Source organism: Oryzias melastigma, linkage group LG1 (genome assembly GCF_002922805.2).
Source record: "Oryzias melastigma strain HK-1 linkage group LG1, ASM292280v2, whole genome shotgun sequence".
NCBI lineage: Eukaryota > Metazoa > Chordata > Actinopteri > Beloniformes > Adrianichthyidae > Oryzias > Oryzias melastigma.
The window spans coordinates 24722016-24746018 of record NC_050512.1 but is presented as its reverse complement, the minus strand read 5'-3'; the positions used below and the strand labels follow the sequence as shown (position 1 = coordinate 24746018).

The 24003-nt window shown below is 38.6% G+C and overlaps 2 protein-coding genes across 4 annotated transcripts; one reads left to right on the top strand and one right to left on the bottom strand.

Annotated features, from left to right (window-relative positions):
- The first annotated feature begins 462 nt into the window (after positions 1–462).
- LOC112156907 (CDGSH iron-sulfur domain-containing protein 3, mitochondrial) lies at positions 463–8612 on the top strand. 2 transcript variants are annotated; one of them, XR_004948441.1, is made up of 4 exons: positions 463–749; positions 3717–3833; positions 5433–7239; positions 8478–8612. XR_004948441.1 is itself a non-coding variant. In XM_024289268.2 (3 exons), exons 1-3 carry the CDS (start codon positions 657–659, stop codon positions 5619–5621), a joined length of 399 nt encoding a protein of 132 aa, XP_024145036.1. In that variant the 5' UTR covers positions 511–656; the 3' UTR covers positions 5622–5991. The 2 variants fall into 2 exon arrangements, 1 of the variants encoding a protein (XP_024145036.1); XM_024289268.2 differs by lacking the exon at positions 8478–8612 and having other exon boundaries at positions 511–749; positions 5433–5991.
- Positions 8613–10477: 1865 nt separating this feature from the next.
- On the bottom strand, positions 10478–23520 carry LOC112156904 (polycomb group RING finger protein 2). Of its 2 annotated transcripts, none has more exons than XM_024289264.2 (9): positions 23243–23520; positions 22722–22839; positions 20927–21023; positions 20796–20851; positions 18269–18398; positions 18154–18193; positions 17980–18078; positions 16396–16476; positions 10478–13383 (listed from the first exon to the last, which is right to left on the bottom strand). In XM_024289264.2, the coding sequence occupies exons 2-9, from the start codon at positions 22837–22839 to the stop codon at positions 13000–13002; spliced, it is 1005 nt and encodes a 334-aa protein (XP_024145032.1). In that variant the 5' UTR covers positions 23243–23520; the 3' UTR covers positions 10478–12999. The 2 variants fall into 2 exon arrangements, with proteins under 2 accessions (XP_024145032.1, XP_024145033.1); XM_024289265.2 differs by lacking the exon at positions 23243–23520 and adding an exon at positions 23110–23211.
- Positions 23521–24003: the final 483 nt, after the last annotated feature.

Below are 24003 nucleotides of genomic sequence, written 5' to 3'. Positions count from 1 at the left end.
TTTTGTTGTGGACATTGAATTATTTTAATGGTATATAGATGAATTTATGACCAAAAAACAGATTTATAAAGAAGCTTCTCCTTTCTTTTAAAAAGTTCCCACTTGATGGCTGAGGATTTTTTTCTCTACTTTTTTATAAATTTATCTCCACTTACTTTTATACTATTACAAATATATAATTTTTAATAATGTTTCAGTAAATGTATGTATTTTACATTTAAATGTTGCTTTTAAGACTGTTAGGCTGACCATTTGGATTTGAACACAAGTTATTAAAATGAAATATATGTATTATATATATTGGCAAAGATAAAGATCAACATTTTTTTAATTAAAAATGTAATAAATAATTTCATAACTAACTATTTTCTAACTTAAGAGCAACGTTGTACTGTTTGGTGGGAGTAAAATATAATGTTTATGTTATTTGAGTCAAAGGGCACGAGGAGGAAGAGGCGGGGCCACCCGTAGGCTTCGTCCAATCAGCGACGCCGCAGCAGCAGCCATGTTGTAAGGAGTCCTAACTTTTCGCCGGGACTCCTTGCGGAAGGAGACACCTGAGCTCACCTGACTGTTCCGGACGCGCGGAGGTTTAAAAAAATATATTAATAAATATTTAAAACCATCACGGATCCCTCTGCGTGCTTTACGTCACAATGAGCGCTTTCCGGCTGATTTCCGCGCTCCAGGCCGGGTTTCTGCGGACTTCCAGAAGTCCACATCTGCTCCAGCCCGTTTCCGCCTGTGCGGTGAGTCCACGAGACCGATTCCGTGATTCTGTGCAGTTTATTTACAGCGTAAAACGCTGTAAAGATTTCGGCGGGAATGCTGAGTCATGGTCCCCTTTTAGAAATGTAAATAGAACGACACTCCCGTCGTTCACCTTGAGCATGAACCTTCACTGAACCCTTATCAGCGCTCATTCATAATCGTTCATTTTGTCACCCGGCCATAAACGATGAACAATGAGTGGAAGAAAGTTCATTGATTCAAGTTCAAGTCTGTAGAAAACGACTTCCCTATTGGATGTTAAGCAGGATGCACATCAATCATATGCCGCACCCCTTCCACTGGGTCGCCATGGTAACCCCAGCCCCATTGTGATATGTAAAGTGTAAGTGTTTTGCAATAAAATAATCAAATTTTTAGTCAGATGTGTTGCTGAAGATACAAATCAGTACACATGTAATAGAATGATGTGAAGTGTCCTGCCAAATAGAAAGTCTGGGATTTGAACCCCCAAACATCTTATTGGCTAAAACCCTCTTGAATTTCCCAAAAATCCCCTTTAGGCTCAGCTACAAACTTAAACTCCTCCTCAACTGTTGCCCTCCGTCATCGAGTATTGATGGGAATCTACTCAGGAAAAAAAAAATATTGGATTTAGAAGTTTTAGCTTTCGAACGGTATTAGTGTCATGAGTTCGCATATTTTTTAGTGGAATATTGTGGAGATTTAATACATGAAATCCCTGAATGAAACAAAATGACATACAGTATGAAAATGTTAGGAATGTGGGCATAGTTAAAAAAACGCTCTGTTACCAAGGTAATTAAAAATTTTACTTTGGTCAAGTCTTCTAAAAATTACACAGACATGTTTATCACCTCCAGGCAATCAAATAATAATATGGTTGCTATGGAGATAAAACTAACACAAAAGCCACTTTTAAGTGAATTTGTCATGTGCAGCTCTGACCAGGCTGGCAGAGACAGAAGGGGGCAGGGCAGTGGAGGGCGGGTCTGTCAGCCATACAACTCTGCTCGCATCTTTATTTTATTTTATTTTTTTAATAACATATTAGTAATAAAGTTTTAAAATGTAGTAATTTCCAGACTAAATCCGGTCAAGAAGTAGCTCCGTTCATCCAGTATCCACAAAGTTTCAGTCCCTTGTAATAAACATCCTTTATCCTGGTTCTACTTTTTTGTATTACCAGTTAACTTTTGATATTTTTTTAAGGAGAATTAATTTTAACTTTAATTCTTGAGGATGAAAGTAATCTCAAGTAGACCCTGTTTGTTTAAAAGCCTGGCTGGGCGTGCTACAACAGTAAAATTTTAAATGAATTAATGTAATAAGGCAAAAACTATATAAATCAAACACTACTGACCCTCTAGATTTACCTGTATTGCAGGTAACCTCCTTTTACTGAGTACTGATTAAATTGGGGGTATTTTTTAAATGTCAGGAAGTAAAGCAAGGAGAGCTGGATCTTCAGAGCAGGTTTGGGCAGCCCAGCTTTTACAGTCTTTGGTCTAAAAACAACCAAGGTGTTGTTTTAAAGTTGCAAATTGTGGCCATAATAGTCATTACATGAAGTCATAAATGGAAACGATTTGTTAGAGAAGGACGCTTACTTGAGTTGAAATGTCATCTGAACTTATTTATTTTTCCTATTTAGCTCATTTGTTTGATGGGATTCCAACGATAATGTTGTCTAGTTCACTTCTACTCATAAAAAATGTCACAACCTTCGCTCATTTAAACCCCTTACATTTTAGTTTCTAGAGGAAGAAAGTGTTTTGACTTTGATAACATCCGAATGGCTCCACTGGTTCTTCAGTCCTGCACATGCAAACCGCTGCATGCTTGCTACAGACCATTACCTTCATGCAGGCTGTCAGCTAAGAACTGATGAATGCACAAAGTACCCAACGGAATCAGCTTTCACTGCAAAGGGGGGCTGTCAAGATCGAAAAAATTAATGACTTTTAAGACAAGCAGGGGAGGAGCATTTCTGGTTTTATCGGCGACAGGTGAACAAACATGAAGGCTTTGTGTGGAGAGTAAGAAACGGGACCGTTTAGCTTTTACAGGTTTGAGCTTGTTGGCCTAGCAAGAAGAAGAAGAAGCTGCCATATTGTTCCAGAGTCTTAAGCCTCTGAACTGCTCCAGAAACCTGAGTGGCGTTGGGTTTCCCACAATGCTCTGCATCTTGCAGCAGTTTGAGGGTTTCATACATAGAGTTTAATATCACTAGAGATGACACGCAGGCTTTTTACTTTTGTCCAAGATACGTAAAGAGTGACGCCATATTGGAATGGTATAAAAACAACGAGACATGGCTTAGCAGACACAGTGAAATGACTATAAAATGCTTAATTTTGGTCTATTTTAAAAAGGAAAAAACTAAGATCATCAGAAAAATAATACCCAGGTCATGGTAATAATGCAGCGGCGGCGCTGGGCTGGGCTGGGGGTTCCTGTTATACAAGTAGATCTCCCCCAGCCTCTATCAGAAGAACTCGGGCATTCATTTGCCACATTTCCCAGTCCGCCCACTGGACGGGGACTCAGCGTGATGGGCTCTTTGCTCGCCGCTACTGAGGAAATGCTGGTCGTCTGGTCTGATCTGAGGTCTGAAACACACACAAATACCGCGACCACCCTCCATAAAACCAAAAAGATCAGTGGTCCTGCCAGAAAATGTGTCTAAAGCTGCCATTGGATTTGATTAGGGTACAAGATCATCTAAAACATTCACTATTGAGAGTAAAATCACTCAGATCTTGTTAAAAAGCAATAATTTACTCTTAAAAAGTCTCATTCTTGTTTTTCTAGCTCTTTACAATTGTAATAGCAGTAAACAGCCATCTATACCATTCCAATATGGCGTCCAACATTGCATACAAAACAAGCTAGCAAACCACCTCTAGTGAAATACGTCTTTGGTGTCATATTCATAAAGATTAAAGTTGTTTTTTGTCCTCCAGGTTCAGTGGCGCCCTCAGTCCTCAGAGGCCGTCCCTGCAGCCCGGCTGCCCTGCAGAGTGAAGTTATCTGCGGGGAAACGCTACGCCTGGTGTGCGTGTGGTTACAGTAAAAAACAGGTGAGCTTTCACTGCTGCCTGAAACTACCACTTTGATCTTGCTCAGCTGATGACATCTCTAAACCCCGAGGGCTTTCTGAGTGTTTTTCCGACATCCGTCTCATCCCAGTAACGCTGAGAAAACTTCTCATTGTTATGTTTACACTGACAGCTGTTTTCCATCAGTGTGTTAGCAGATGAGTGGCGGTCCTGCTCGCTCTGGGGCTAAAGATGTTGGTGCTACACAGAGAGCACATGTGCAGCCAAAAACAAGTTAGTTATGCAGCTACACCGACAAGATTTTATTTAAAAAAATGTCCAAATATATGATTAATATGGCACAAAAAAGAGTAAACTTGTTTTTTAGATATAGAAAAATATTTATTCAATTTGAAAAAAGGTTAAGAAATTAAAAAGATAATAAAAAAGACAGATAGTTGTGATAAGCAGTGCTAATTATCAGCAGAATTAATTATAATTTCAGCTAATGTGCTAGTTAGCTTACTAGGTTACAGAAAATTAAAAGAGCTAAATTATTTACCAAGAAAAAGCTTATTTTTAAAGTATCAAAGGAAAAGTAGGAGAATAGCCATTAATTAGGAATTAAAGAGCCATTTGGGTCAGTTTCTTACTAACCAAAAACCAGTGAGAGCCACCAAGTCCCACTTCACCATTTAGAAAAATTAACTTAATTTAAAATTTTGTGATCATTAAACCCTTTATTTACAACTATAAATATTAATATTACATTTTAAAAGTGTCCTATTTTTATATATTTAACTTTTTTGTTGCTGTTGTTGAAAGCATTGCATACAGGTCCCTTTCAAAATAAAATACACCTTGTAAAAAAAGAGTCCTGCTGTTGGAGTAGATTTACTTGAATCCAAAAGGCAAAAATCAAACAAGACATTTAATAATATTTTGACTCCAATATGCCCTTATCCCATTTTTTCCATTTTAAGTATGGAATTTAAACAAAAAATGCAGAATCTAGTTGAAATGTCTATGTGGAAAATATAGACACAAATAGCCTAAACTGGTTTACTAAAACAAATCAACCAAAACAACACATCTTTTTTATTTAAATTAAAATATTAAACTTTTAAACTTCTGAGCCACACTTCAGGATTGTGGCAAGTAAACTTTAAAACAACAAGAAAATGCCAGCAAAAAAACTAAACACTAAACCTGGTTATGGCTAAAAAGTAAATTTAGAAGATGCTGAACAGTGCTGAAATGCTAACAGCTATGCTAACATGAAAATGACAAGTAGTAAAAAGAAAGTAAATTTAAAACAGGCTAAAATAAAGGATAAACGATAGAAAAAAAAACATTGAAAAGTGCTAAATTAGAAGCTAAATTTAAAAGACAAACTGGTTTGATCCATCATGAAATTCAAATGTAATACCTCAATTCAACCTGTAGGGGGCAGCACACCGCCACTTTTTGACCATATTTTCAAGAATTTAACAAAATTTGGTAATGACCAACATACAGCACTTTTAAAGCCCCATGTATAGAGGCCAACAGCCAAAAAAAAGTTGATTTAGGGTTTGGTTACCCTTTGCTGGTAACTCTTCCCTCCTGTCAGAGTTTTTACCCTTTTTTTTTTTCTTGCAGCCGTTTTGCGATGGAGCTCACATGAAGCAGGCGCCGAGCATCTCCCCTCTGCGCTTCACCCCCGACAAGGACCGGACCGTCTTTCTCTGCGCCTGTAAGCAAACCAAAAATGCACCGTACTGCGACGGCTCACACCTAAAGGTCATCTACAGGGACGTGGTGAAGGCGGTGAAAGGTCTGTTCAAGTGAGCGGCGTTGGCATCGGCGGACCCGCCAAGGGGAAATGACATTATCTTTGCTGTTGTATTAAATGAAAATGCAGCTAAAATAAAAAAAAGTGGTGACTGTTTGTTTTATATGGATCCGGCGGTGCTTTGAATCAAGAAGAATCAGCGAAAAAAAGTAATTTTAAACTAAATTTTTGTATAAAAGTAAACATCAACACTTATTTGTATTGTCTCTACCAACAAGTCCTCATATGATGTTGCTGTAACCATCAGATGATTTCCACAGAGTGTCATAAAGCTGCTACATTATAATATACGCACACCAATATAAATGGATAATACTGTAATATTCTACTTTGACTGTAGATATTAAATGTTTTATGTAATCCTATTTTTGAAGAGTTTATTTACGTTCAATAATTTCTGAGTGCCTTCAAATTAAAGAAAAACAAGAAAAGTCAAAAAGGCATCTTGGTTATTTATGTTTTAGGGCTTTCCTCTTTTTCGTTTTATTTTATGGCAATAAACACCAAGCTCATCGTCTTTGGATGTGAATTCACATACATCACTAAAATAGAGCAATAAAATAAATGTGACGTTTATGAAATGCAGTGTTAAGTCTTGTGGACAAAGAAAACAAAAATAAGTTGGTTTCTCTTGAATCAAATCCAACTTTATTTATATTATACTTGTACTTTTGTCTGAATGTCTTCTGCATCTCAGTTATATAAAAAAAACAAATACTGCCACCTGCTGGTGTGTTTTAGAAAGACAACTGGATGCAAAGCTAAGATGTTTGCAGATGACACTGATTTGTTGTGAAAGGGATCAGGTGGAGGAACAAAAAATGTGTTTAGGAGATAATTTTTTGTGGAAAAATGAAGTTACAGCTAGCAGAGGTGAGTCTGTGGTGAGTAATCTAAAATCGGATTTTTTTTTTTAGTATACAGGAAGTCAGTAAAAAGATAAAACTTTAGCGATTATCTCTCTTTTGGAGTGCTGGTTAAAAACCAGACTGCAGAATTTGATCTCATTTGCAGCCATCGGGGGGACAGTTTATTGAGAAACATAAACGTTCACCTACAATAAAGATTTTGCAATATTTTGCTTTGATGAAATAACAGGAACTCCGACTAAGCTACATTAATAATGTTTTGTTTTTAGGTGGACAATGATATGAAAATCTACAGTAACACACCTAAAGCAATCTTAATACAAATCAAATTAAATATCAGAAAACTCCCCCACCCTCCTGAATTATTATCAATACTTTGATTTCACTTCCTAAATCAGTTGAACTCTATCTGATTGGTTTAGTTCTACCACGTGACCATCACATTCTTCCAATTATCGCTCACGTCTCCGATGAAAATATTTTCTTTTTCTCTTCGAGTTTGTAATTTATTTATTTTTGGAGTTTTTAAATGTTTGTTCATCTTTGTTACATTTTTAAAAAATCCATCTTTTTTTTTTTTTTTTTTACCCCGTAAGGCAAGTTCAGACTTCACAGCGCACGCGCGATAGGCTGCAGATTTATGTCTATGACATATGTGTACAAATTTAACATAAACATGAACACGCTCGTGACCCACTTGGCGAGGGTCACCCTGAATCGAGCGCGAGGAGCTCCGGTGTTCAAGGTAAAAGTGCGCATGTCAGTTTAAAAAAAGGGTCAAATATCGGCGTTTTTATCTGAATTTACGGCTGTAAAAGAATTCACCTGCGGCAAACCGGGTGGGAAGTTCAAACGGTAATTAGGACCTTGATGCAAATAATGCCACGTCGTTTTTATTTTTAGATACAAAAACGTTAATAAAAATCATAGTTTTCAAAACTACAGATGGTGGTCCGACACTAAATACCATCCGGGCAGGAACGCCATAAGAATTCTGGCCCCTCGTGATATTTTTAGCATCCCGAGGCACATCTCGACATTCCATATTTAAACCTTTTTTTTAAATGTTTTTTTTCCTGATAAGTCAAACAAAACAACACACTAATGATAATATTAATAAGCATAAAAAAAGTTAAACTAAAAAAAAAAAAAAACCCAGGTAATGTGTCAAGTTGTATTAATGCATTTTATAATTCTACAAAGCAACTTAGAACTTGGGTTGTTCAGAACAAACTTTATTTTATCTGACACTGAACTATAAAACAATTGCATTATAATTTAAAATTAAACAGATACACATGTTTTATATGATACAATAACAAAATGTAAATGAACACACAAGTTCACTCCCTGCTATACTCACTTAAATGGTGTTTGTCAACATTTTTGCATAATTTATACATTTTCGCATTGGACATGTTTTGGGTGGTACTTATGACAATATTTTTTATGTGTTTGTGTGTTTATGTTAGCAATAAAGTAGAAGTAAATGTATGTAAAACGGATAATAACTCGGTTGGAAGCTTGGAAGATGAAAGTGGTGGATTTTCCTTTTTTTAACTTTTTCCTTTTTGGATTAAAAAAAACCAAAATGTTCAGTTTATAATTTATCCTAAAAGTTCTGTGGTTAAATGTTACAGCATTTTTGTTGAAGCATCTGTGTGTAAATTCTAGCAGATACAATTAATAAAATGTTAATGTCAAATTTCAACTCTACATATGTGGTAAAAAACTAAGATAGAAATGTGATCATTAAAAAAAACTGTGTATATACTTAGCAATTGTTTTGTAATTTCTGGGAAAAATACTTTTAAATTTTTAAGAGAAATGTCAAACAATTCTAAAGAATGTAAAATAAAAAAGTCAGAAATCCTTCTCTTATTTAATTTCTTAACATATTGGTGCAGCAATGATTCAACAGCTGTCCAACTTTCTCCTCAAAGCTGCAGTTTTTCATATTTTTCCTGTTTCTCTGCTCCTAAGCCTTCCTTCTGCTCTCAGGTCATTCTGTCCACTCTCCCTCCTCAACCTGTCATCCCGTCTAAGAAGCCCTTCAAGGTGGAACTTTCCGCAGGAAAACGTTACTCGTGGTGCAGCTGTGGACTCAGCGAGAAGCAGGTAAAGCATCTGGAAGTTCAGAAGGTTCAAATCCCATTTGTCCTCTGATCTACCCCGGTCTGCCTCCCAGCCCTTCTGCGACGGATCGCACAAAACCCAAGGCAGCCGTCTTCTGCCGCTGCGCTTCGTCCAGGAGGAGGACGCCACGGTCTGGCTGTGTGGATGCAAGCACACCAACAAGCCGCCATTCTGCGATGGAACCCACAAGCAGAACTTCATCGTGTCCGCCTCGCTCCACCAACACCCGGAGTCCTGACAGGAAGTGCTGTCGCACCAACACTGACTGGCTCCGTTTACATCAGATGGAATTCAGTCTCTGAAATTATTTTTTCACTAATCGTACAATCTTACCTCACAGAATCAGTGTTTCATCGTTTAAGAAGGAAACCGCTACGAGAACAAAAACACTAACTGCAAAAACGGAATAGGACTCTTATTTCAAGAAAAAATGTAATTTTTTTGTCGTGGAACAAAAAAAAATCTTATGAAGAACGTTTTTTAGTTTAAGAAAACATGTCTTAGTGACTAGAATTTTTTTATTAGAATACTTAGACAATTTTTCTCCTCCATTAGCAGTTTTTGTTTTTGTTCATTAAAAAAAAAAGTTTAATTATATATTTTTTTTACTTATTTCTAGGGGTTTGTTTTTGCAGCGTAACTTCCCAACCCTGGTCTTCAGGGAAGTCTGACCTGCATGTTTCCCTTCATGAGCCCCTGATTCAGCTCATTATAAAGCTCTGCAGAAGCCTGATAATGACAGTCATCAGAGGTGGGTGTGTTTTTCGGAGGGCCGGACTAAGAAAAACTGCAGGTCAGTGTTCCCAGAGGGACAGATTAGGGAAACACTGCTCTAATGTAACATTTTGAATGTTTCCTGTGTGAGCTGTGGTATTCTATAAACCACATGTAAGCCAGCATTTTAAAGGATATGCACAGAAACACTTTTTAGAGGATACATTTAAAGGACAATGGTGTAACAAGATCTAATGAATAAAAAAGACAAAAAAGTGACTTTTTGCAATTATAATTAGGATTTTTAATTATACTTTAAAGCTAGAAATTCCAAAATACTGAAAAAAATAGCAAAACTAAACAAAAAGCATTGAGAAAACTTTAAATTCTTGAATTTTAAAGTCAAAATGTGACGACTTTAGTCTAAAAATTATCTTAAGTTAGTTACAAAAGTTAAAATCACAACATGTAAAAAGGCCCCATTTATCTAGAGAAAAACGATTAAATGGCAAAGTCAGTGTTTTAAGAAAAATATCTGAGGAAAAATGATTTACAAAATAAATTTGAATTGAATGAAATATTAAGTTTAATTGTGAGAAAAAAAGTTAAATTTGATTTTCATTTCAGATCTGAATGTCAACTTTGGATTTCAATAGTAAAATTAAGTCTGATAAATAGAAATAAAAAAAGTTGTATTATTAAAAAAAAACATTTTCAAATTTATTTTGACAAATTAAAAAAATTGAAATGGAAAAAGTATATTTTGTTGAAATTAAGAAAAAAAATGTGACACTAAAAATACTTTTCTCACAAGCAGACAGGAAATTGCTTTGATGGTGTTTTATAAGAACAAAGTTGCATCTCCAAACAGTTTTACTTTATTATTTCTGTTGTGAACAATTAAATATAGAATTTTATTAAAAAACAAAAAAAAAAATAGGAGGGAGAAACACATCATTTTAGATCCTTTAGACTTCTTTAAAACTGGTGAAATACATTGTTTTATTCTCGTTTATGGTTCTTCTAATCTCTATTTTGACCTGTTTATTCAAGTGTTTTGTCCTTTTCTTTTTCAAGCAGCATGCTAAAAAAACAATTTTTCCAGATTCATGAATGTGACGCTCAGACCAAGACAACATGTTAAGTAAAAACTTTATTGACCTAAACATGCACATATGGCTGATTTAAAAAGTATTGTCTGCTGAAAAGCAACATGAGGAATGTTGAAACCGATGGAACAACAAACGTGGTGAAAATGTTTAAATCCTTTTAGAGTTCTTTTAACGGCATGAGAACAAGAAAACGGTTTACTGGAGAGCGTGGTAGTGCTTGTACTTCAAAAAAGAAAGAAAACAAAACAAAAAAAAAGCTTCTCCTGCTGGAAAATACTTGTTGGTTTCCGTGTCGGGGCCTTAAAAAAAGTGCATCAATGGTTTTAATAACAAAACATGTCACCTGATGAGTTGTTGCTTAAATCAGACACTTAAACAGCATTTTGGAAAGGGACTGTTTAAAGGCAAAGACTACTTCCTGGTTTCCTTTACATTCAGCCAGCGTAGTGAGCCACGCTATGAAGCCTTTAGGATATTTTGGTTTTCAAGTGAAGCTGTGAGAAGTACGTCTGAGGAGTCTGAAACCAAAAAAATCTCAGCATTTTTACTTTATAAACCAAAACAGACTTACTCTGACAAAATCTACTTTTGGTAATGTGGTTAGTGCTACATTTTCTACAACAGTTACAGCTGAAATGTGCAACTTTGAGAAATAGTTTAGGTAGCGGAAAAAAGCAAACAAACCAAAAAAAAAAATTGTGCCTATTTTAAATAGCCTAGCTTAAAAAGAAAAGAGGTTTGTGCAAATTTTATGTTATTTTTCTTTTTTTACAAGGAGCTCCAGTAATTTTGTGTGATGTTTCAGTCACTTTAGCTTCTAACTTACATGGAGTTAGTCCACAAAGTTCGCAGTGACAATATTAACCTCGTTTTTACCAGGAACATGTTCCAACGCGTACCATCTGTGACAGAGAATTTCACGACAAAGAAAAAAAAAGAAAAAAATTTAGCACTCTACAGGTAAAGGATTTTCTTGCCTAGTTGATTTAGTCACTTTTGCATCAAAACACGAATAGCTAGCGCTAACAAATAATGCTAAGGCGTTAATGGTTGCCTTACTGCTGTAAATTCAGAAAATGTAAAAAAGATGGTTTAAGCCACTATGTTTGATTTAAATGGCAGGAATTTTCATTTTTTCGAGTACTCCGATTAGCATTAGCCTAGCTTCGAAGCTAAACTACTTAAATCCACTCCTTATTGTGAGTTGCATACTTTATGTCATAAAAATCAAAAAGCATTTGGCTAAAACATGAGTGGTAACACTAGCTAAAAAAAATGGTTAAAATAACAAAAAAATGTGCTCCTCTTTGCCTTATGGATTAGTTTAATCTTGGATAAAAATAAATAAAAAATATTTTTAAGTCTTACAGTGAAAAAATAGGGGACAATTTAGTTATTTTCAAAATGTTGTTTCACTTTGACTCCTTTTTGCTTGGAGAAGTTGTTAACTTAGCTAGTTGTTAGCCTAGCACATGAAGTAAAACAAACAAAAGAAAAAAAAAACGTGAGCAGGCAATTTTACCATCATGCAAAACTACTATGGTATAAAAGAAATGGTAATATAGCATTTTTTTAAACATTTATATTTGTTTTAGCTTGTGAAAAATTAGCTTTGTCCTTTCCCCTTAATTATAGCGTAGCCTAGCCTTTTTTTTTGTATGCGCTACTACTACTGTATGGAGAATGCAAAGGTGTAAAGATCCTGCTAGTCCAGTAGTTTGAAAATAAAAAAATAGAAAAAGTAATAAATGCTTGAGCAAACCGTTATGATGCAGAGTACAGTTGCGTTTTACTACTACATTGGATTTAAATAGCAAGTCTTTTTGTGCTGTCCCATTAGCATTAGCCTAGTAGTTTTGTGCCAAACTGCTTCAATCCAAGTGAAAAAAAAGAGTTTAAGTGAGCCACATATTCAAAACATTAAACCAGTTTTGAACATTTAAATCAAAGTTAAAAAATATATGTTTTTGTTCCGCCATTTTGAATTTTTTGAGTCATTTTCTTGATTGGGTCACTGCAATGTTGCTTAAGGAAACAAGTTGCACAAACTTGGAAAAAAAAACAACTAAGAAAATAAATTATTTGAGAGCAATAGCGAGAAAATCTGCATCCTCAAACAGACATTTTAAAGGATTTAGCTGCTTGCTAACAAGTACACAAACATTCTTTGAAATACTTCCCGCCGTTTCACTTGAAAAGAAAAATATCCCATCAGGCTTTTTGTCTCGTAAAAGGAAACCAGAACAGTCTGTAGAAATGAACCGGACCAACTGCATATACAATACAAAACGATTACAATATCTTGTATAAAAGATAAGTTTATACATATGTTTGCACACATGCTCACATTTGATACATACTGTACAGTTGGTATGTGTGCACGGTTCTAGTCTACCACACAAACACACACATACATACAAGTGTCCATTTGGCTGCACTTGCCCGTCTTTCCAGCTGAAAGATAACAGTAATCTTCCTCCCGTTAGTCCAGAAGGATTCAGGCTCGCGCCTCCTCCAACACTGTCCGCCCCCCCCGCTCACCGTTAGGTCGCCGGCAGCAACCCGCTTTTGTCGCCTCCCCTCGCCTCCTCTTTTCCCGCCCCCGAGCTCGTGCCGTTCACAGTCACCTTGCGAGAGCCTGAACCCTGTTTGGAGGTGTGAGTGTGTCGCTGAGTGTTGTTGGGCACAGTGGTACCGTTGGGGCTTTGGATGGCCGGCGACGGGGTGTGGGAGGCAGGGCTGGACTGGGTGGAAGCTCTGGGCGTCTGAGCGGCGGCGGCGGGGCTGTGGACTTTGTCGCTGTGGGAGTCGCTCTCTGACGTGGGGCTGGTGTTGATGCCGTCGGAGTGGCCCTGGGTCGTCGTCTGGGACGGCCTCCGGCGCTTGCGGGCCGGCTTTACCAGATACTGCAGCGGGATGGGTCCTGTCTGCACATTTGACACAACAGCACAGGTTTTAACAGAAACATCAGTGTAGGGATGGATAAACTCGGTACCAAGTTGGTTCTGGTACCGACGTATACAGTAGTACTGGTACCATATAAAAACATGGATTTCTGTGTTTAGTTTCAGACATGTAAACCACTTGTACTCTATTGAGTTTTTCTGTACAATTCCAGCCAATCATTTTATCCTAAAGCTGTATTCACACCGGAGGCTATTCGTGCGACAGAGGCATTGAGTTTGAATCTTAAGTCAATGTACAGATGCGGTTTGAGGTCCTGCCGCCTGATTTGGGCGTTGGGACACTCAGTCTTGCAGCAGCAAAATTAGAGCATTGGGGCAATTTTGGCAGGAGATACTGCGCATCAACCAAACAAGTACTCAGTTTTGGGAAAATGATGTTTTCAGTAACTTGATCAGAGGTAGAAAATAAATCCAATATGGCTGCTCGATGCCACGGTTTTAGCTTTAAACTTCCAACCATTTTGGAGACTGTCCCGGTTACTGTTGGGCTCCACTGCACAGAGTCAGGCAAAGCTAGGACAGTAGAGCTAGCGAGCTCCACCACTTAGGGGCCAGAAGAGCTAGTGTGGTCCGCTGACCAGGGGCCAGTAGAGCTAGCGAGCTACACCACCCAGGGGCCAGTAGAGCTAGCGAGCTACACCACCCAGGGGCCAGTAGAGCTAGCGAGCTACACCACCCAGGGGCCAGTAGAGCTAGCAAGCGCCGTTGCCCAGGGACCAGTAGAGCTAGCGAGCTACACCACCCAGGGGCCAGTAGAGCTAGCGAGCTACACCGCCCAGGGGCTAGCGAGCGCAGTAAGCTGTGCCGGCCCCTGGGCGGCGGCCCTTGCTATGCTGGCCCCCAGGTGGCTGGGCTGGCCCACAGATGAAGACCCATCGTGGGTTTCTTCATCGCGGGATTACTCTAGTTCCATGGGCTTATGGTGTTCTTTGCATTTTCACCGAGACAATAATCAAAAGATTGTCAAGTTTTTATTCTTATCTTTCTCCTCTCGGGTTAATGCAGAAAAGCAAGGAATCAAACTGGGCTTAAAACGAGCATCATGCAGGTCCAGTTCCTGCAGTAAATGGTGAAAGTCACCGAACTGTTAGAGTCTCTGAATGATCTGGTGAACCCAGACATGGTGACGTGTCTGCCGGTGACTCTGTAGAGCTCTCCTACACATATAAACTCAAGCTACTCGCTCGACATCAGCCACGTTTTCCATGATGTGGCAACGAATAAAGTCCAGAAAATGATGGCGGTAGTTCCTCCCACAAACAGAAATCAAGGACATTTTAGGGAAAGCGTCGAGCAGTAAGTTTAAGTTTAACGTGCGAATCAAATATGTGTGTGAAAATGGAGATGCAGCGCCACAGTGTAGACTGCCAATGAAATAAGGTATCTTAGGCACATTCAAGTGGTCTCCTTCACCCTGTGAAGCTGTTTCATCACACTTTAATGTTATTGGAAAAAAATGACATGTTTTTAGACACTAGAACCGTTCAATAGAGCTGGTTCGGATAAAAGCCAAACGATACCCATCTCTAATTAGTTCTAAAACAACTATTTAATTCATTAAAGACTCTTCTCAGTAGAAGCCAAAAACTGCAGTCCTGTTAGAAATGTCCTATTGATTCTCAATGGAAAATATAATTATGGGTTTGACATGAAAAATGAGAAGACTCTTCTGACATTTAATGTATTAAACCTTCAGAAGGTCCTTTAATATCGCAATGGATCCAAATGACATCAAGTCAGCCTCAGAAAAAAATTTTCATCAATCAAAATTACATGTCTAAATATCATATTATTAAATTGTGATTAATTAAGAGTGAGTTTAATCAGAGCAGCACTGTTTTTTTTGTTGAGTATTTCTCTTTTCCTTCTTTTTTGATGTTAAGTTTGTCCCCCCTCCCTGAGCATAGAAAAACCCACCAAAATGTTCAAAAAAAATCATAAGGGGGTACACAAACTTTTTGAATTTCGATTAGGATCCACTTGTTGCAGATGCATCCTTACTCTGAGAACCAAATGGAAGGCTGCTGGAAGATCTGAAGTACACGTCATGCGAAGTACCCATCCTCACTGAATGCAAAATATGGCTGCTAAGGAAAATGATGTTGCTAACTTAACAAAGCAACATGAAAATTCACACTTGTGTTCATCAGCATTAGACAAGCAAGAAACATTATGGTTGCTATGGGTCTATTGCCTGTGCAGCTTTGATTCTATTGTAAAGATGATTTCTCAGTGGAGACAGCGAGTTATTGTGAGTGTGGATTCAGAGCAGCAATAGATGTGAGGGGGATATGGATTTTAATTGTACCTTTAAAAACAAGAAAACACACATTTTAAAAAGTATTTAGATTTTTTTTTCCAATGGCAAAAGAAAAAAATGCTGCACTGGTTTAACAAGCCACAGCACCATCTGGTGGACAAAAAATAGTACAAGTTTCTACATCAAAAAAAGTTAAGTAATTTCCCTCAATGAGGGTTAAATTAGAAATCTCACAGGTTTTTAATTTCAATGCGTTTGGTAATCTATAATCCTTTAAGGAGTTGATATTACTATTTTTGATTTAATTTTTTGGTGCATTTTTAGTCTTTTGAGAGTTAAAAATCAATAAATTTCCCCACTGTGGGATCAATAAAGTTTTATTCGAAACACATGAAACTTGACTTCTGCTCATTTCAGCTGCTGTCTTTAACGGAAGATGCATCTCTGACATTAAAAATTACATAAATCTCCATAACGGTTGCAGAAAAAATCTTTAATATGTCATACTTTTCTGTCACACCAAATTAAAACCACACAATAGATTTAATGGTGAAGCAGATTCATGCAAACGTTTAAATGTTTTTTTTTCCACTAACAAACATAGTGTGGGTTGATCAAAAGTTTGTATTTTATTTAATGTTTTAATACATAAAAAAAAAAAAAATTGTGTGATTTCAAATCTCCAAAGTTTAAAAAATTAAACCATCACTTACTCGTCTCCACTCGTAGAAATAGGCGATGTCCATTAGTGTGTAGTAGTCCTTTAAGGGTTCGTCTCCGTACAACACCTCCACCTGCGACAGTCCAAACAGACAAAATGTGAATTATTTGTTTGCTTCAATCAGAGATTTAACTGCCTAAAATACCAAACTGCTTTAATGGTGCAATGCATGTTGGGAGGCTTTTCTATAGTGCATGGCGATTATTAGGGCAAACTTTCAGTGGAAAATTTCCTTGAAATACTGACCTGCTTTATGCTTCAATCCAAACAGGAACTTCTAAGTTCTTGCATAACCGATGTTTTGAGATAAACACATAGGAGCTAAATCGATTCATTTTCTATAATAAAAACCAAAAATAAAATATAATAGGCCTTTAACCATTTATTTTGCACATCAGTTTAAAACAAAGCAGTAATTTTTTTAACTGAGTTTCAAGTATTTCTTTTGCACGTTATTATATTGGGTATTATTTGTGTTGAAAAATGTCCTTGTTACACTGCTATCTAACTTAAAGTCTTAGCATTTGTTCTGACCATTGAAATGGAGTTTCTCTATTTACAGATGTATGGCAGAACTACTAATAGTGTTTGTACTACCTGTTGTTCAATTTATTCACAGGTAAAACTAGTTCTGCAAATTTGTTGGAATACATAAGAGCCATGCACTCTTACTTTTTAACTTGCAAATATTTTTTTTCTCAAGTACGTAAAAATATATTGGTTGATTATCGGTATCGGCTGCAAGAGGCTGAAAAACATCGGATATCGGTTGTAAAAAGTCAATATAGTGCATTACTAACTTGTATATATATTTTCTTAATGTTCAGGTAAAACAACAGGACAGAACACTTATTGGCTAAAGACTGTCATTTTTCATGGGAGCCAATCAAACGGGAGGAAGAAACGACGAGTCCAGAGCAGCTCCATGTAAAGGTCACATTTTTCAGATGGAGATAAAAGAACTACTTCCTGTTTATTAAAGGTTAAAGTTGAGATCCTCAATGTAGACATGAAAAAACATTTTGTGTTACACAAATGTTGACTTTTGTTGTGAACATAAACACTTACTGATTTTTTTTTTTTTTACAATTACTCAAAGATTTCTGGTAGCTTATTACTTTTACTCCAGATTAATTTAGTTACTGACGCTTTGTATTAAGTGTGCATGAATACAATTTGTATTGACATCGGATTTTTTCAGTCTTGACTCAGATATGAAAGATTATATTGATTTCATTACTTTTTTAATTTGAATTTATTTAAGTACTCTAACAGTCTTCCTTCTAAACTAATAACATCAAATAAAATCTGATTTTATTCGATTTTCATTTATTTTAAAGACATTTGCACCCTGTGACTACCTCTCGTTTGTCTTGAGCTGCTGAATTTTTGTTCACCTTTCAGCTCATCCTTGTACTGACAATAAATGATAGATTGTTTTGCTATATTCTGGTCTCTTGCTGTAATATTTAAAATCTGAATCGTCAGGTGAACCTGCCGAGGAAATAGAAGTTGGACATTTGTGTCGAGGTTTTTCTTGCTCCTTCAGTAAAGAGTGGATGCTGCAGAGGCTCACCCTGTAGTTGTTGGGGATGTCCATCTTGCTCCTCAGGAACTTCGCTAAGTGCATGACGGACATGGCTGCCGGGCACTGCAGGAAGCGTTTCCCGTTAGCCTGAGACCAAAGAACAGCAAACACGTGAGGACCTTCATCCAACCTTGCAGAAGCAGCAGGACCGCTGGGTCGTACCTTGTCTCCTTCTGTCTCCGACCGCTGCCTCTCGTTATTTCTGCAGGAAACAGAACAGGAAAGTGAACCGACCAGAAGTCTGAGCAGAGAACTTTCACAGACGGGTCCGACTCACTTGTTCCTCTCATAGAACTGTATGGACAGACTGATGATTTCATCCTCTGCGATGTTGAAGGTCTCCACCACCTCCCCTGGTTCCAGCACGCGATTCTCTGCATAGAAGTCCCGCCGCCGCTTCATCTCGTCTGGAATCATCGAATAAAAACACCAATTAACGGTAGGGAATCAGAGCAAGGCACAAACAAACTTCTATCACACGAGGACTCCCAGCATGCACCTGGGACTGAAAACCAGAATAGTTCCTATTTTTACCACTGACTGTATATGAGAACTGGACTTGCGTTCCAAACAGGAAGTAATAATAATAATAATGGATTAGATTTATCTGCGCTTTTCCAGACGCTCAAAGCGCTTACATTGTATATCCATTATTCATTCACACCTCATTCCTACTTGGTGGTGGTAAACTACTACTGTAGCCACAGCTGCCCTGGGGCAGGCTGACAGAGGCGTGGCTGCCAGTATGCGCCTACGGCCCCTCTGACCATCACCGGAACATTCATACGCATTCACACACCAGTGGAGCCACACTGGAGGCAAGTAGGGTTAGGTGCCTTGCCCAAGGACACAACGACACTTGGCTGGCGGGAGCCGGAATCGAACAGCCTATCCTTTGATCATTAGCTGACCCGCTCTACCACCTGAGCCACTGCCACCCAGTACCTGCTGGTTCCAAGAAACCAAAACCCAGAGGACTTCTATTGGGAAATAAACCGCTGTTACTCAGTCAGAATAATACTTATTGCTTTGAAACCATTGTTTTTAAAACCTTCAAATTCCAATTTCTGTAGATCAAGTTATAAACTGACCAATCAGACACCTCTATTACAGTACATGGTGCCTCCTGGCCCACATTTAAAACTCTTGACCGATTTTGTGAACCCTGGATGTGAACTAACAACAAATTCACTCCTGATTGGCAAGGCTGGTTTCCATAGAAACGATGACTCAGACCACCTAGGACCAATCACTGCATACTGACGTTGTCTGGCTCCAACCTGGCGCCGTCCATATCTCCAAAAAAAAAAAAAAAAAATCTAAAACTGAATTGACTTTGTTTTTATGGAACTGGAAGTGGGTTGTTTTTTTTTTTTTTTATGGGTGACATCACACTTGCTCTATCCAGTTCTCATATACAGTCATTCCTTAACTGCTGTCAATAAGGTTTATATCCGGATCCTTTTCGAACACCTGCTGCCTCCTCTTCTAGATTCTCCTCATCTTCATCATTTCTAACATTGAACGAGAGCTTGTTTTTTTCTATCTATGCCTCTTACTCAGGGGTGGGAAAACTATGGCCTTGGGGCTTTATATTTAATCTGGCCAACCATACTGGAATAAATTATGTTGACAATCCTTATTGGGGTATAATTGATTTTGGCTGAGAAACTAAGAAGGAAGCAGCCTTTTCCTTTCCTCCTGGTTTTTGTTAGGAGTTTAGTTTGGACTGTGTATTTATTTTTTTTTGAAGTAGGAAATGTCCATACATAGGTTTTTTTTGTTGTTTGACTTTTAGTAAATGTACTTGTTACGCTTTTCCGTGTTGCCAGCTACACAGAAAAGCTTGCAATCTTTGAGTTATTGTAAACTTTTCAACCATTTAAACACCCACTTTGATCATCTTTTAATCTATTTTAAAAGTGATCTCAGTGCTCTTATAGTCGAGTGTGCTGTTATTAGCCAAAAGGAAAAAAAACAGTTTTCTAGAAAATAGTTTCTGCAGAGCAGGTGGGATCTGCCCCTCTGCTGATATCCCATCATTCCTTTTGTGCTCTCCCACTAGCTTTCAGCCCCTCACACTCCCAACCTAACATTAAAAGTGCAATAAAAAAATAACAAGCAATACTGGAGCCAGTTCTGAGCCAGATACCAGCTCAGATTAGGAAAACATAGACGTACATTAATCTAGTCATCTACAAGTGGATGCACAATGGACCAGATAAGGAGCTTGTGGCCCAGCTAGTGCATTTTCTACATCACAAACAAGAGCTTTTCCAGGTATATTTTTTGTCTACTCCAAATTCACAACACTTTGAACAAAGAAACACTCAGAAATGCTATTTTAGCTTCTTTTCTTTCATATATGTCCTCCATCGTCAAAATAAAATGCCACATGTTCAATGCACCAAAAACACAATTTTCATGATAGCAGTTCCTTAATGTTTGATCTGTGGAAGTTTATTAGAGCAGCCAATTTAATCAACTAAACAGTTTTATAAAGATATACATATATTAACTTCTTTCTAAAAGAGGGGGAAAGTCAGCATCAGTCACTCACAACCCTCTTTTTTTGTCGAACAGGATTAGAAAAAAGACCAAAAAAATCTAAATTTTCAGTAACTGGATCCCAGTAAGGAGATCCCAGCAGCTCCCGCTTTGTCCACAGCTGGTCTTCCAGAAGGCCCAAGGGAATAATTATCAGTCCCACCCAACGAAACTCAAAAGGTGATTATTCTCTGAGAGCTGCAACTCTAATATGTAAAAAAAAAGAAAAAGGTGATAAAAAAGTGGGAGGGGCTTACCTTTGAAGAGGCCCGGAACGAGCTTATAAACTATGTCTTGTAGAGTTTTGTCGGCTCTGTGAAGCAGACAGAACGGTTAAAAAGAAGATAAGCCAAATATTTGGGAATAGACGTGGGGAAATCCTGGTTACCTGATGCTGAGCTGTGGACACGACTTCTGGACCTGGATGTCACATCGAGGGCAGAACTTGTTCGTCTCCAGGAAGGTAACGATGCACGTTTTACAAACTGGACAAAGAACAGACCCTGTTAGTGACTCCACCAACTTCGGAAGACCTTCATCCTACAGAACATCCTCATCTGCTTTGTTTTTTTTTTATGTTTGCTCTGACCAAACACGTGGAATCAACTTTTTTGTGGAATTTTCATTCAGATCTGCCTTTTTTTTTTTCTTTTAATGAATACGAGCAAAAATCTAAAAACATAAATGTCAGAAACATAGAAGTTCCTTTCTCAGCAACAAGCTGTTCCCCATGACGACGTGACAACTGGAACCTCAAAAAACTCGGTTGTGTTGACCAATCTGCATCGATACATACCCAAGTTTTCTCCTAGAATACAGAAATGCTGAATACCAACATCCAATCAGAACTGCTTTGAACAGAAGGAAAGGTCTGCAGTTCCATCCAATCCTGCAGAGGTGGATCACGAGGGTTTAACCAATCAGAACCAAAAGTAGCCTGATCCAAATAATCAGAGTAGATCTAAAGGACCTGATCTGGGCAGCTCTGTCCAGAAACAGCAGGAGACAAAGAGCTTTAATGCTTTGATCAAACCAAACAAAATGCAAATTTTACCTCCGCCAGGATGAGTTACATCCAAAACAGCCAAACCAGGAAAAGATAAGGAGTCATATGTCAACAATTTCCTCCATAAAAATCTGACTCAAGAGTGCCTGGAGGCACCAAACAAAGACATCTTTAATAGAATAATATAAAAAAATCATTTCCACTAACTCTGTATTGTTTTAGTCCAGTTCAGTTTGGAACGGTCCAGTTGGAACTGTTTTAAAACATTTACGGGACTATGAGATTACACGGAGGAATATTCTACAAAACTGATCATTTAAAGTAATCTGATTACTGCAATTTTGAGATCTGATTTGTTCACGAGATTTTTCTGAACTGGAGTAAAAACTTTTAGTCTATTATGAGATGTCATTCAAAGCTTGTGTGAGAAATCTTTCTGCTCTTTTAACACCTGGTCAGATTTCCAGAGATTATAGATCTAAACAAATCATACTTAGATCTACAGCGATCATACACAAAGAGTATACATTGATCTACAGAGATGATACTGTAGATCAACAGAGATCATGCATTTATCTAAAGATGATGGATCTAAGAATATCATGCATAGATCTATAGAGGTTATGGATCTCAAGAGATAATTAACCTACAGAGATGAAAGATTTACAGAGATGATAGATCTAAGGATATCATGCATAGATCTACAGAGATGATCGATCTAAAGATATTATAGATCTATAAAGATCATACAAAGATCAATGATCTACAGACTTTTGGTGTCCTCCAAATCTTGTTATTGTTGGCTATTTGTGACCTCTTGTTATTTTGTAAACATTCTTAGAAGTAAAAGAACAAATGTACACAGGAAGTAATCAGATTACTGTAGAGAATCTAGGTGTTGGCAAGAACCTGGTTTGGACATCAATGATAATCACATTTGCAGACGATGCAATCGTCTATCCGGACGGAGCATCCTGCATGTCTGCACGGAGCAGATGTTCACGATGCTCCTCAGTAATGATGGAAAGTGACTTAGCAGATGAAGATGTTCAGGTGGATGAGTTTGAATGAGGTGAGGTGACCCCCCGCGTGTGCCTCCTCCTCCTCCACCTCTACAGGCCTCGCTCTGAAAACCCAAACAGGAGCAGGTCTGCGGGGTTCCTGCGGTGGCACTTACAGGAGTGCAGACACTCCACGATGGTGGTGGCATCGATCAGGTATCCGGCGCACAGCGGGCACGTGAGGTGCGGGTTCAGCTCTGTGATCTTCACCCGGTTCGGCTGCATCTTATCCATCTGCGGAGGGAGAAATCGGAGTGAATCGGAGCTGAGGAGAGCAGCCCCGCACGTCCGCCGCGCAGCCTGCGGGGATGTGGAGGGCTGGATGCCCCGCGCGGCCTCGTCTCACCAACAAAGAGCGACTCCCATTCCCCCCCGCCACCTCCCTCCCCCGCAGCCTCGCCGTCCGAGCGACACCGCGGCCCGCCAGCGCCGGAGCTTGTCTCCGGCGTTGGTGGGCCGCTGTGCCGCTCGGAGCTTCAACCGTGCACAAAGCAGCCATCTTACATTCACTGACAGACGGGCTGAGTCTAAAGGCAAACAAGAGCCTCGAACGTGACGCCGAGCACTCCGTGTACGCCTCCGCCAAAGCGGCCGCGCTAGTCTGAAACCGAGCCTTCCGCGACAAATTAGTCCCTACCTTTCGGGGACATATACGCTCGACTCCGCCGCCGGCCGGGGGTCCAGGTGACTTGTTGGGTTAGAATTTGCAGCAGCGCCAGAAAATGGCTTTTTTCAGCCCCGTCAGAGGACTGCCCATTTTGGATCACGTGACTTTATTTTGTCGCCTCGTTCACGGGGCTGTCCAGAGGCTCCGCGAGGGAGGCCCCGCGAGCTCCCTGTGGTTTCTTTTTTTCTCCTCTGCTCCGCGCGCGCTCGGGCCTCGCTCCTCATGTACTTCACCTTTTCTGCTCCACCGCTGTCGGCAGGTGGAGAACCGGTTTAAGCCAGAACCGTTGTCGCTTCGAAGAAAAATTAACCAAAACTCTTAAAAAAAAAGGCTTTTAAAACTCTTAATTCAGAGTTCAATTTACGATTAATTTCACATTTATAACTTCTGTTTTTTGTTCTAAATGAAAAAACCCACCTGAGACTGCAACACTTAATCTGCCCCTCAAGTGCTCAATCTGGGTGGCTGATAGAGGCCCTGCAGGCCTCAGGAGGCCCAAAACCAGGACTGGCCCACTGTCACCTTTTCCACACTTTTCCTTTAATCTTTGCTCTTTTTTTTCTTTTATTTTGCTTATTTAGGCTCTCCTTTGTCCAATCTATTCCTTCATTTAACTTTATTTCTCTATATTAAAAAAAAGTTTGTTTTCTCTTCCTAAAAAGAATAACCAGAAGCTGCTTCAGACTTTTTCCCTCCTAAATTGAACCTCAATGCTAAGTAGTTCAGAAAAG

Excerpts from the sequence above, each read along its gene's own strand:
- LOC112156907 (XM_024289268.2), top strand. The coding sequence starts at position 657 with ATGAGCGCTTTCCGGCTGATTTCCGCGCTCCAGGCCGGGTTTCTGCGG. Across the intron at positions 750-3,716 it reads AGCCCGTTTCCGCCTGTGCG|GTTCAGTGGCGCCCTCAGTC; the intron begins GTGAGTCCACGA and ends TTTGTCCTCCAG. Across the intron at positions 3,834-5,432 it reads GTGGTTACAGTAAAAAACAG|CCGTTTTGCGATGGAGCTCA; the intron begins GTGAGCTTTCAC and ends TTTTTCTTGCAG.
- LOC112156904 (XM_024289264.2), bottom strand. The coding sequence starts at position 22,839 with ATGGATAAGATGCAGCCGAACCGGGTGAAGATCACAGAGCTGAACCCG. Across the intron at positions 21,024-22,721 it reads CGTGGAGTGTCTGCACTCCT|TTTGTAAAACGTGCATCGTT; the intron begins GTAAGTGCCACC and ends TTCTTTGTCCAG. Across the intron at positions 20,852-20,926 it reads TGTCCACAGCTCAGCATCAG|AGCCGACAAAACTCTACAAG; the intron begins GTAACCAGGATT and ends TCTGCTTCACAG.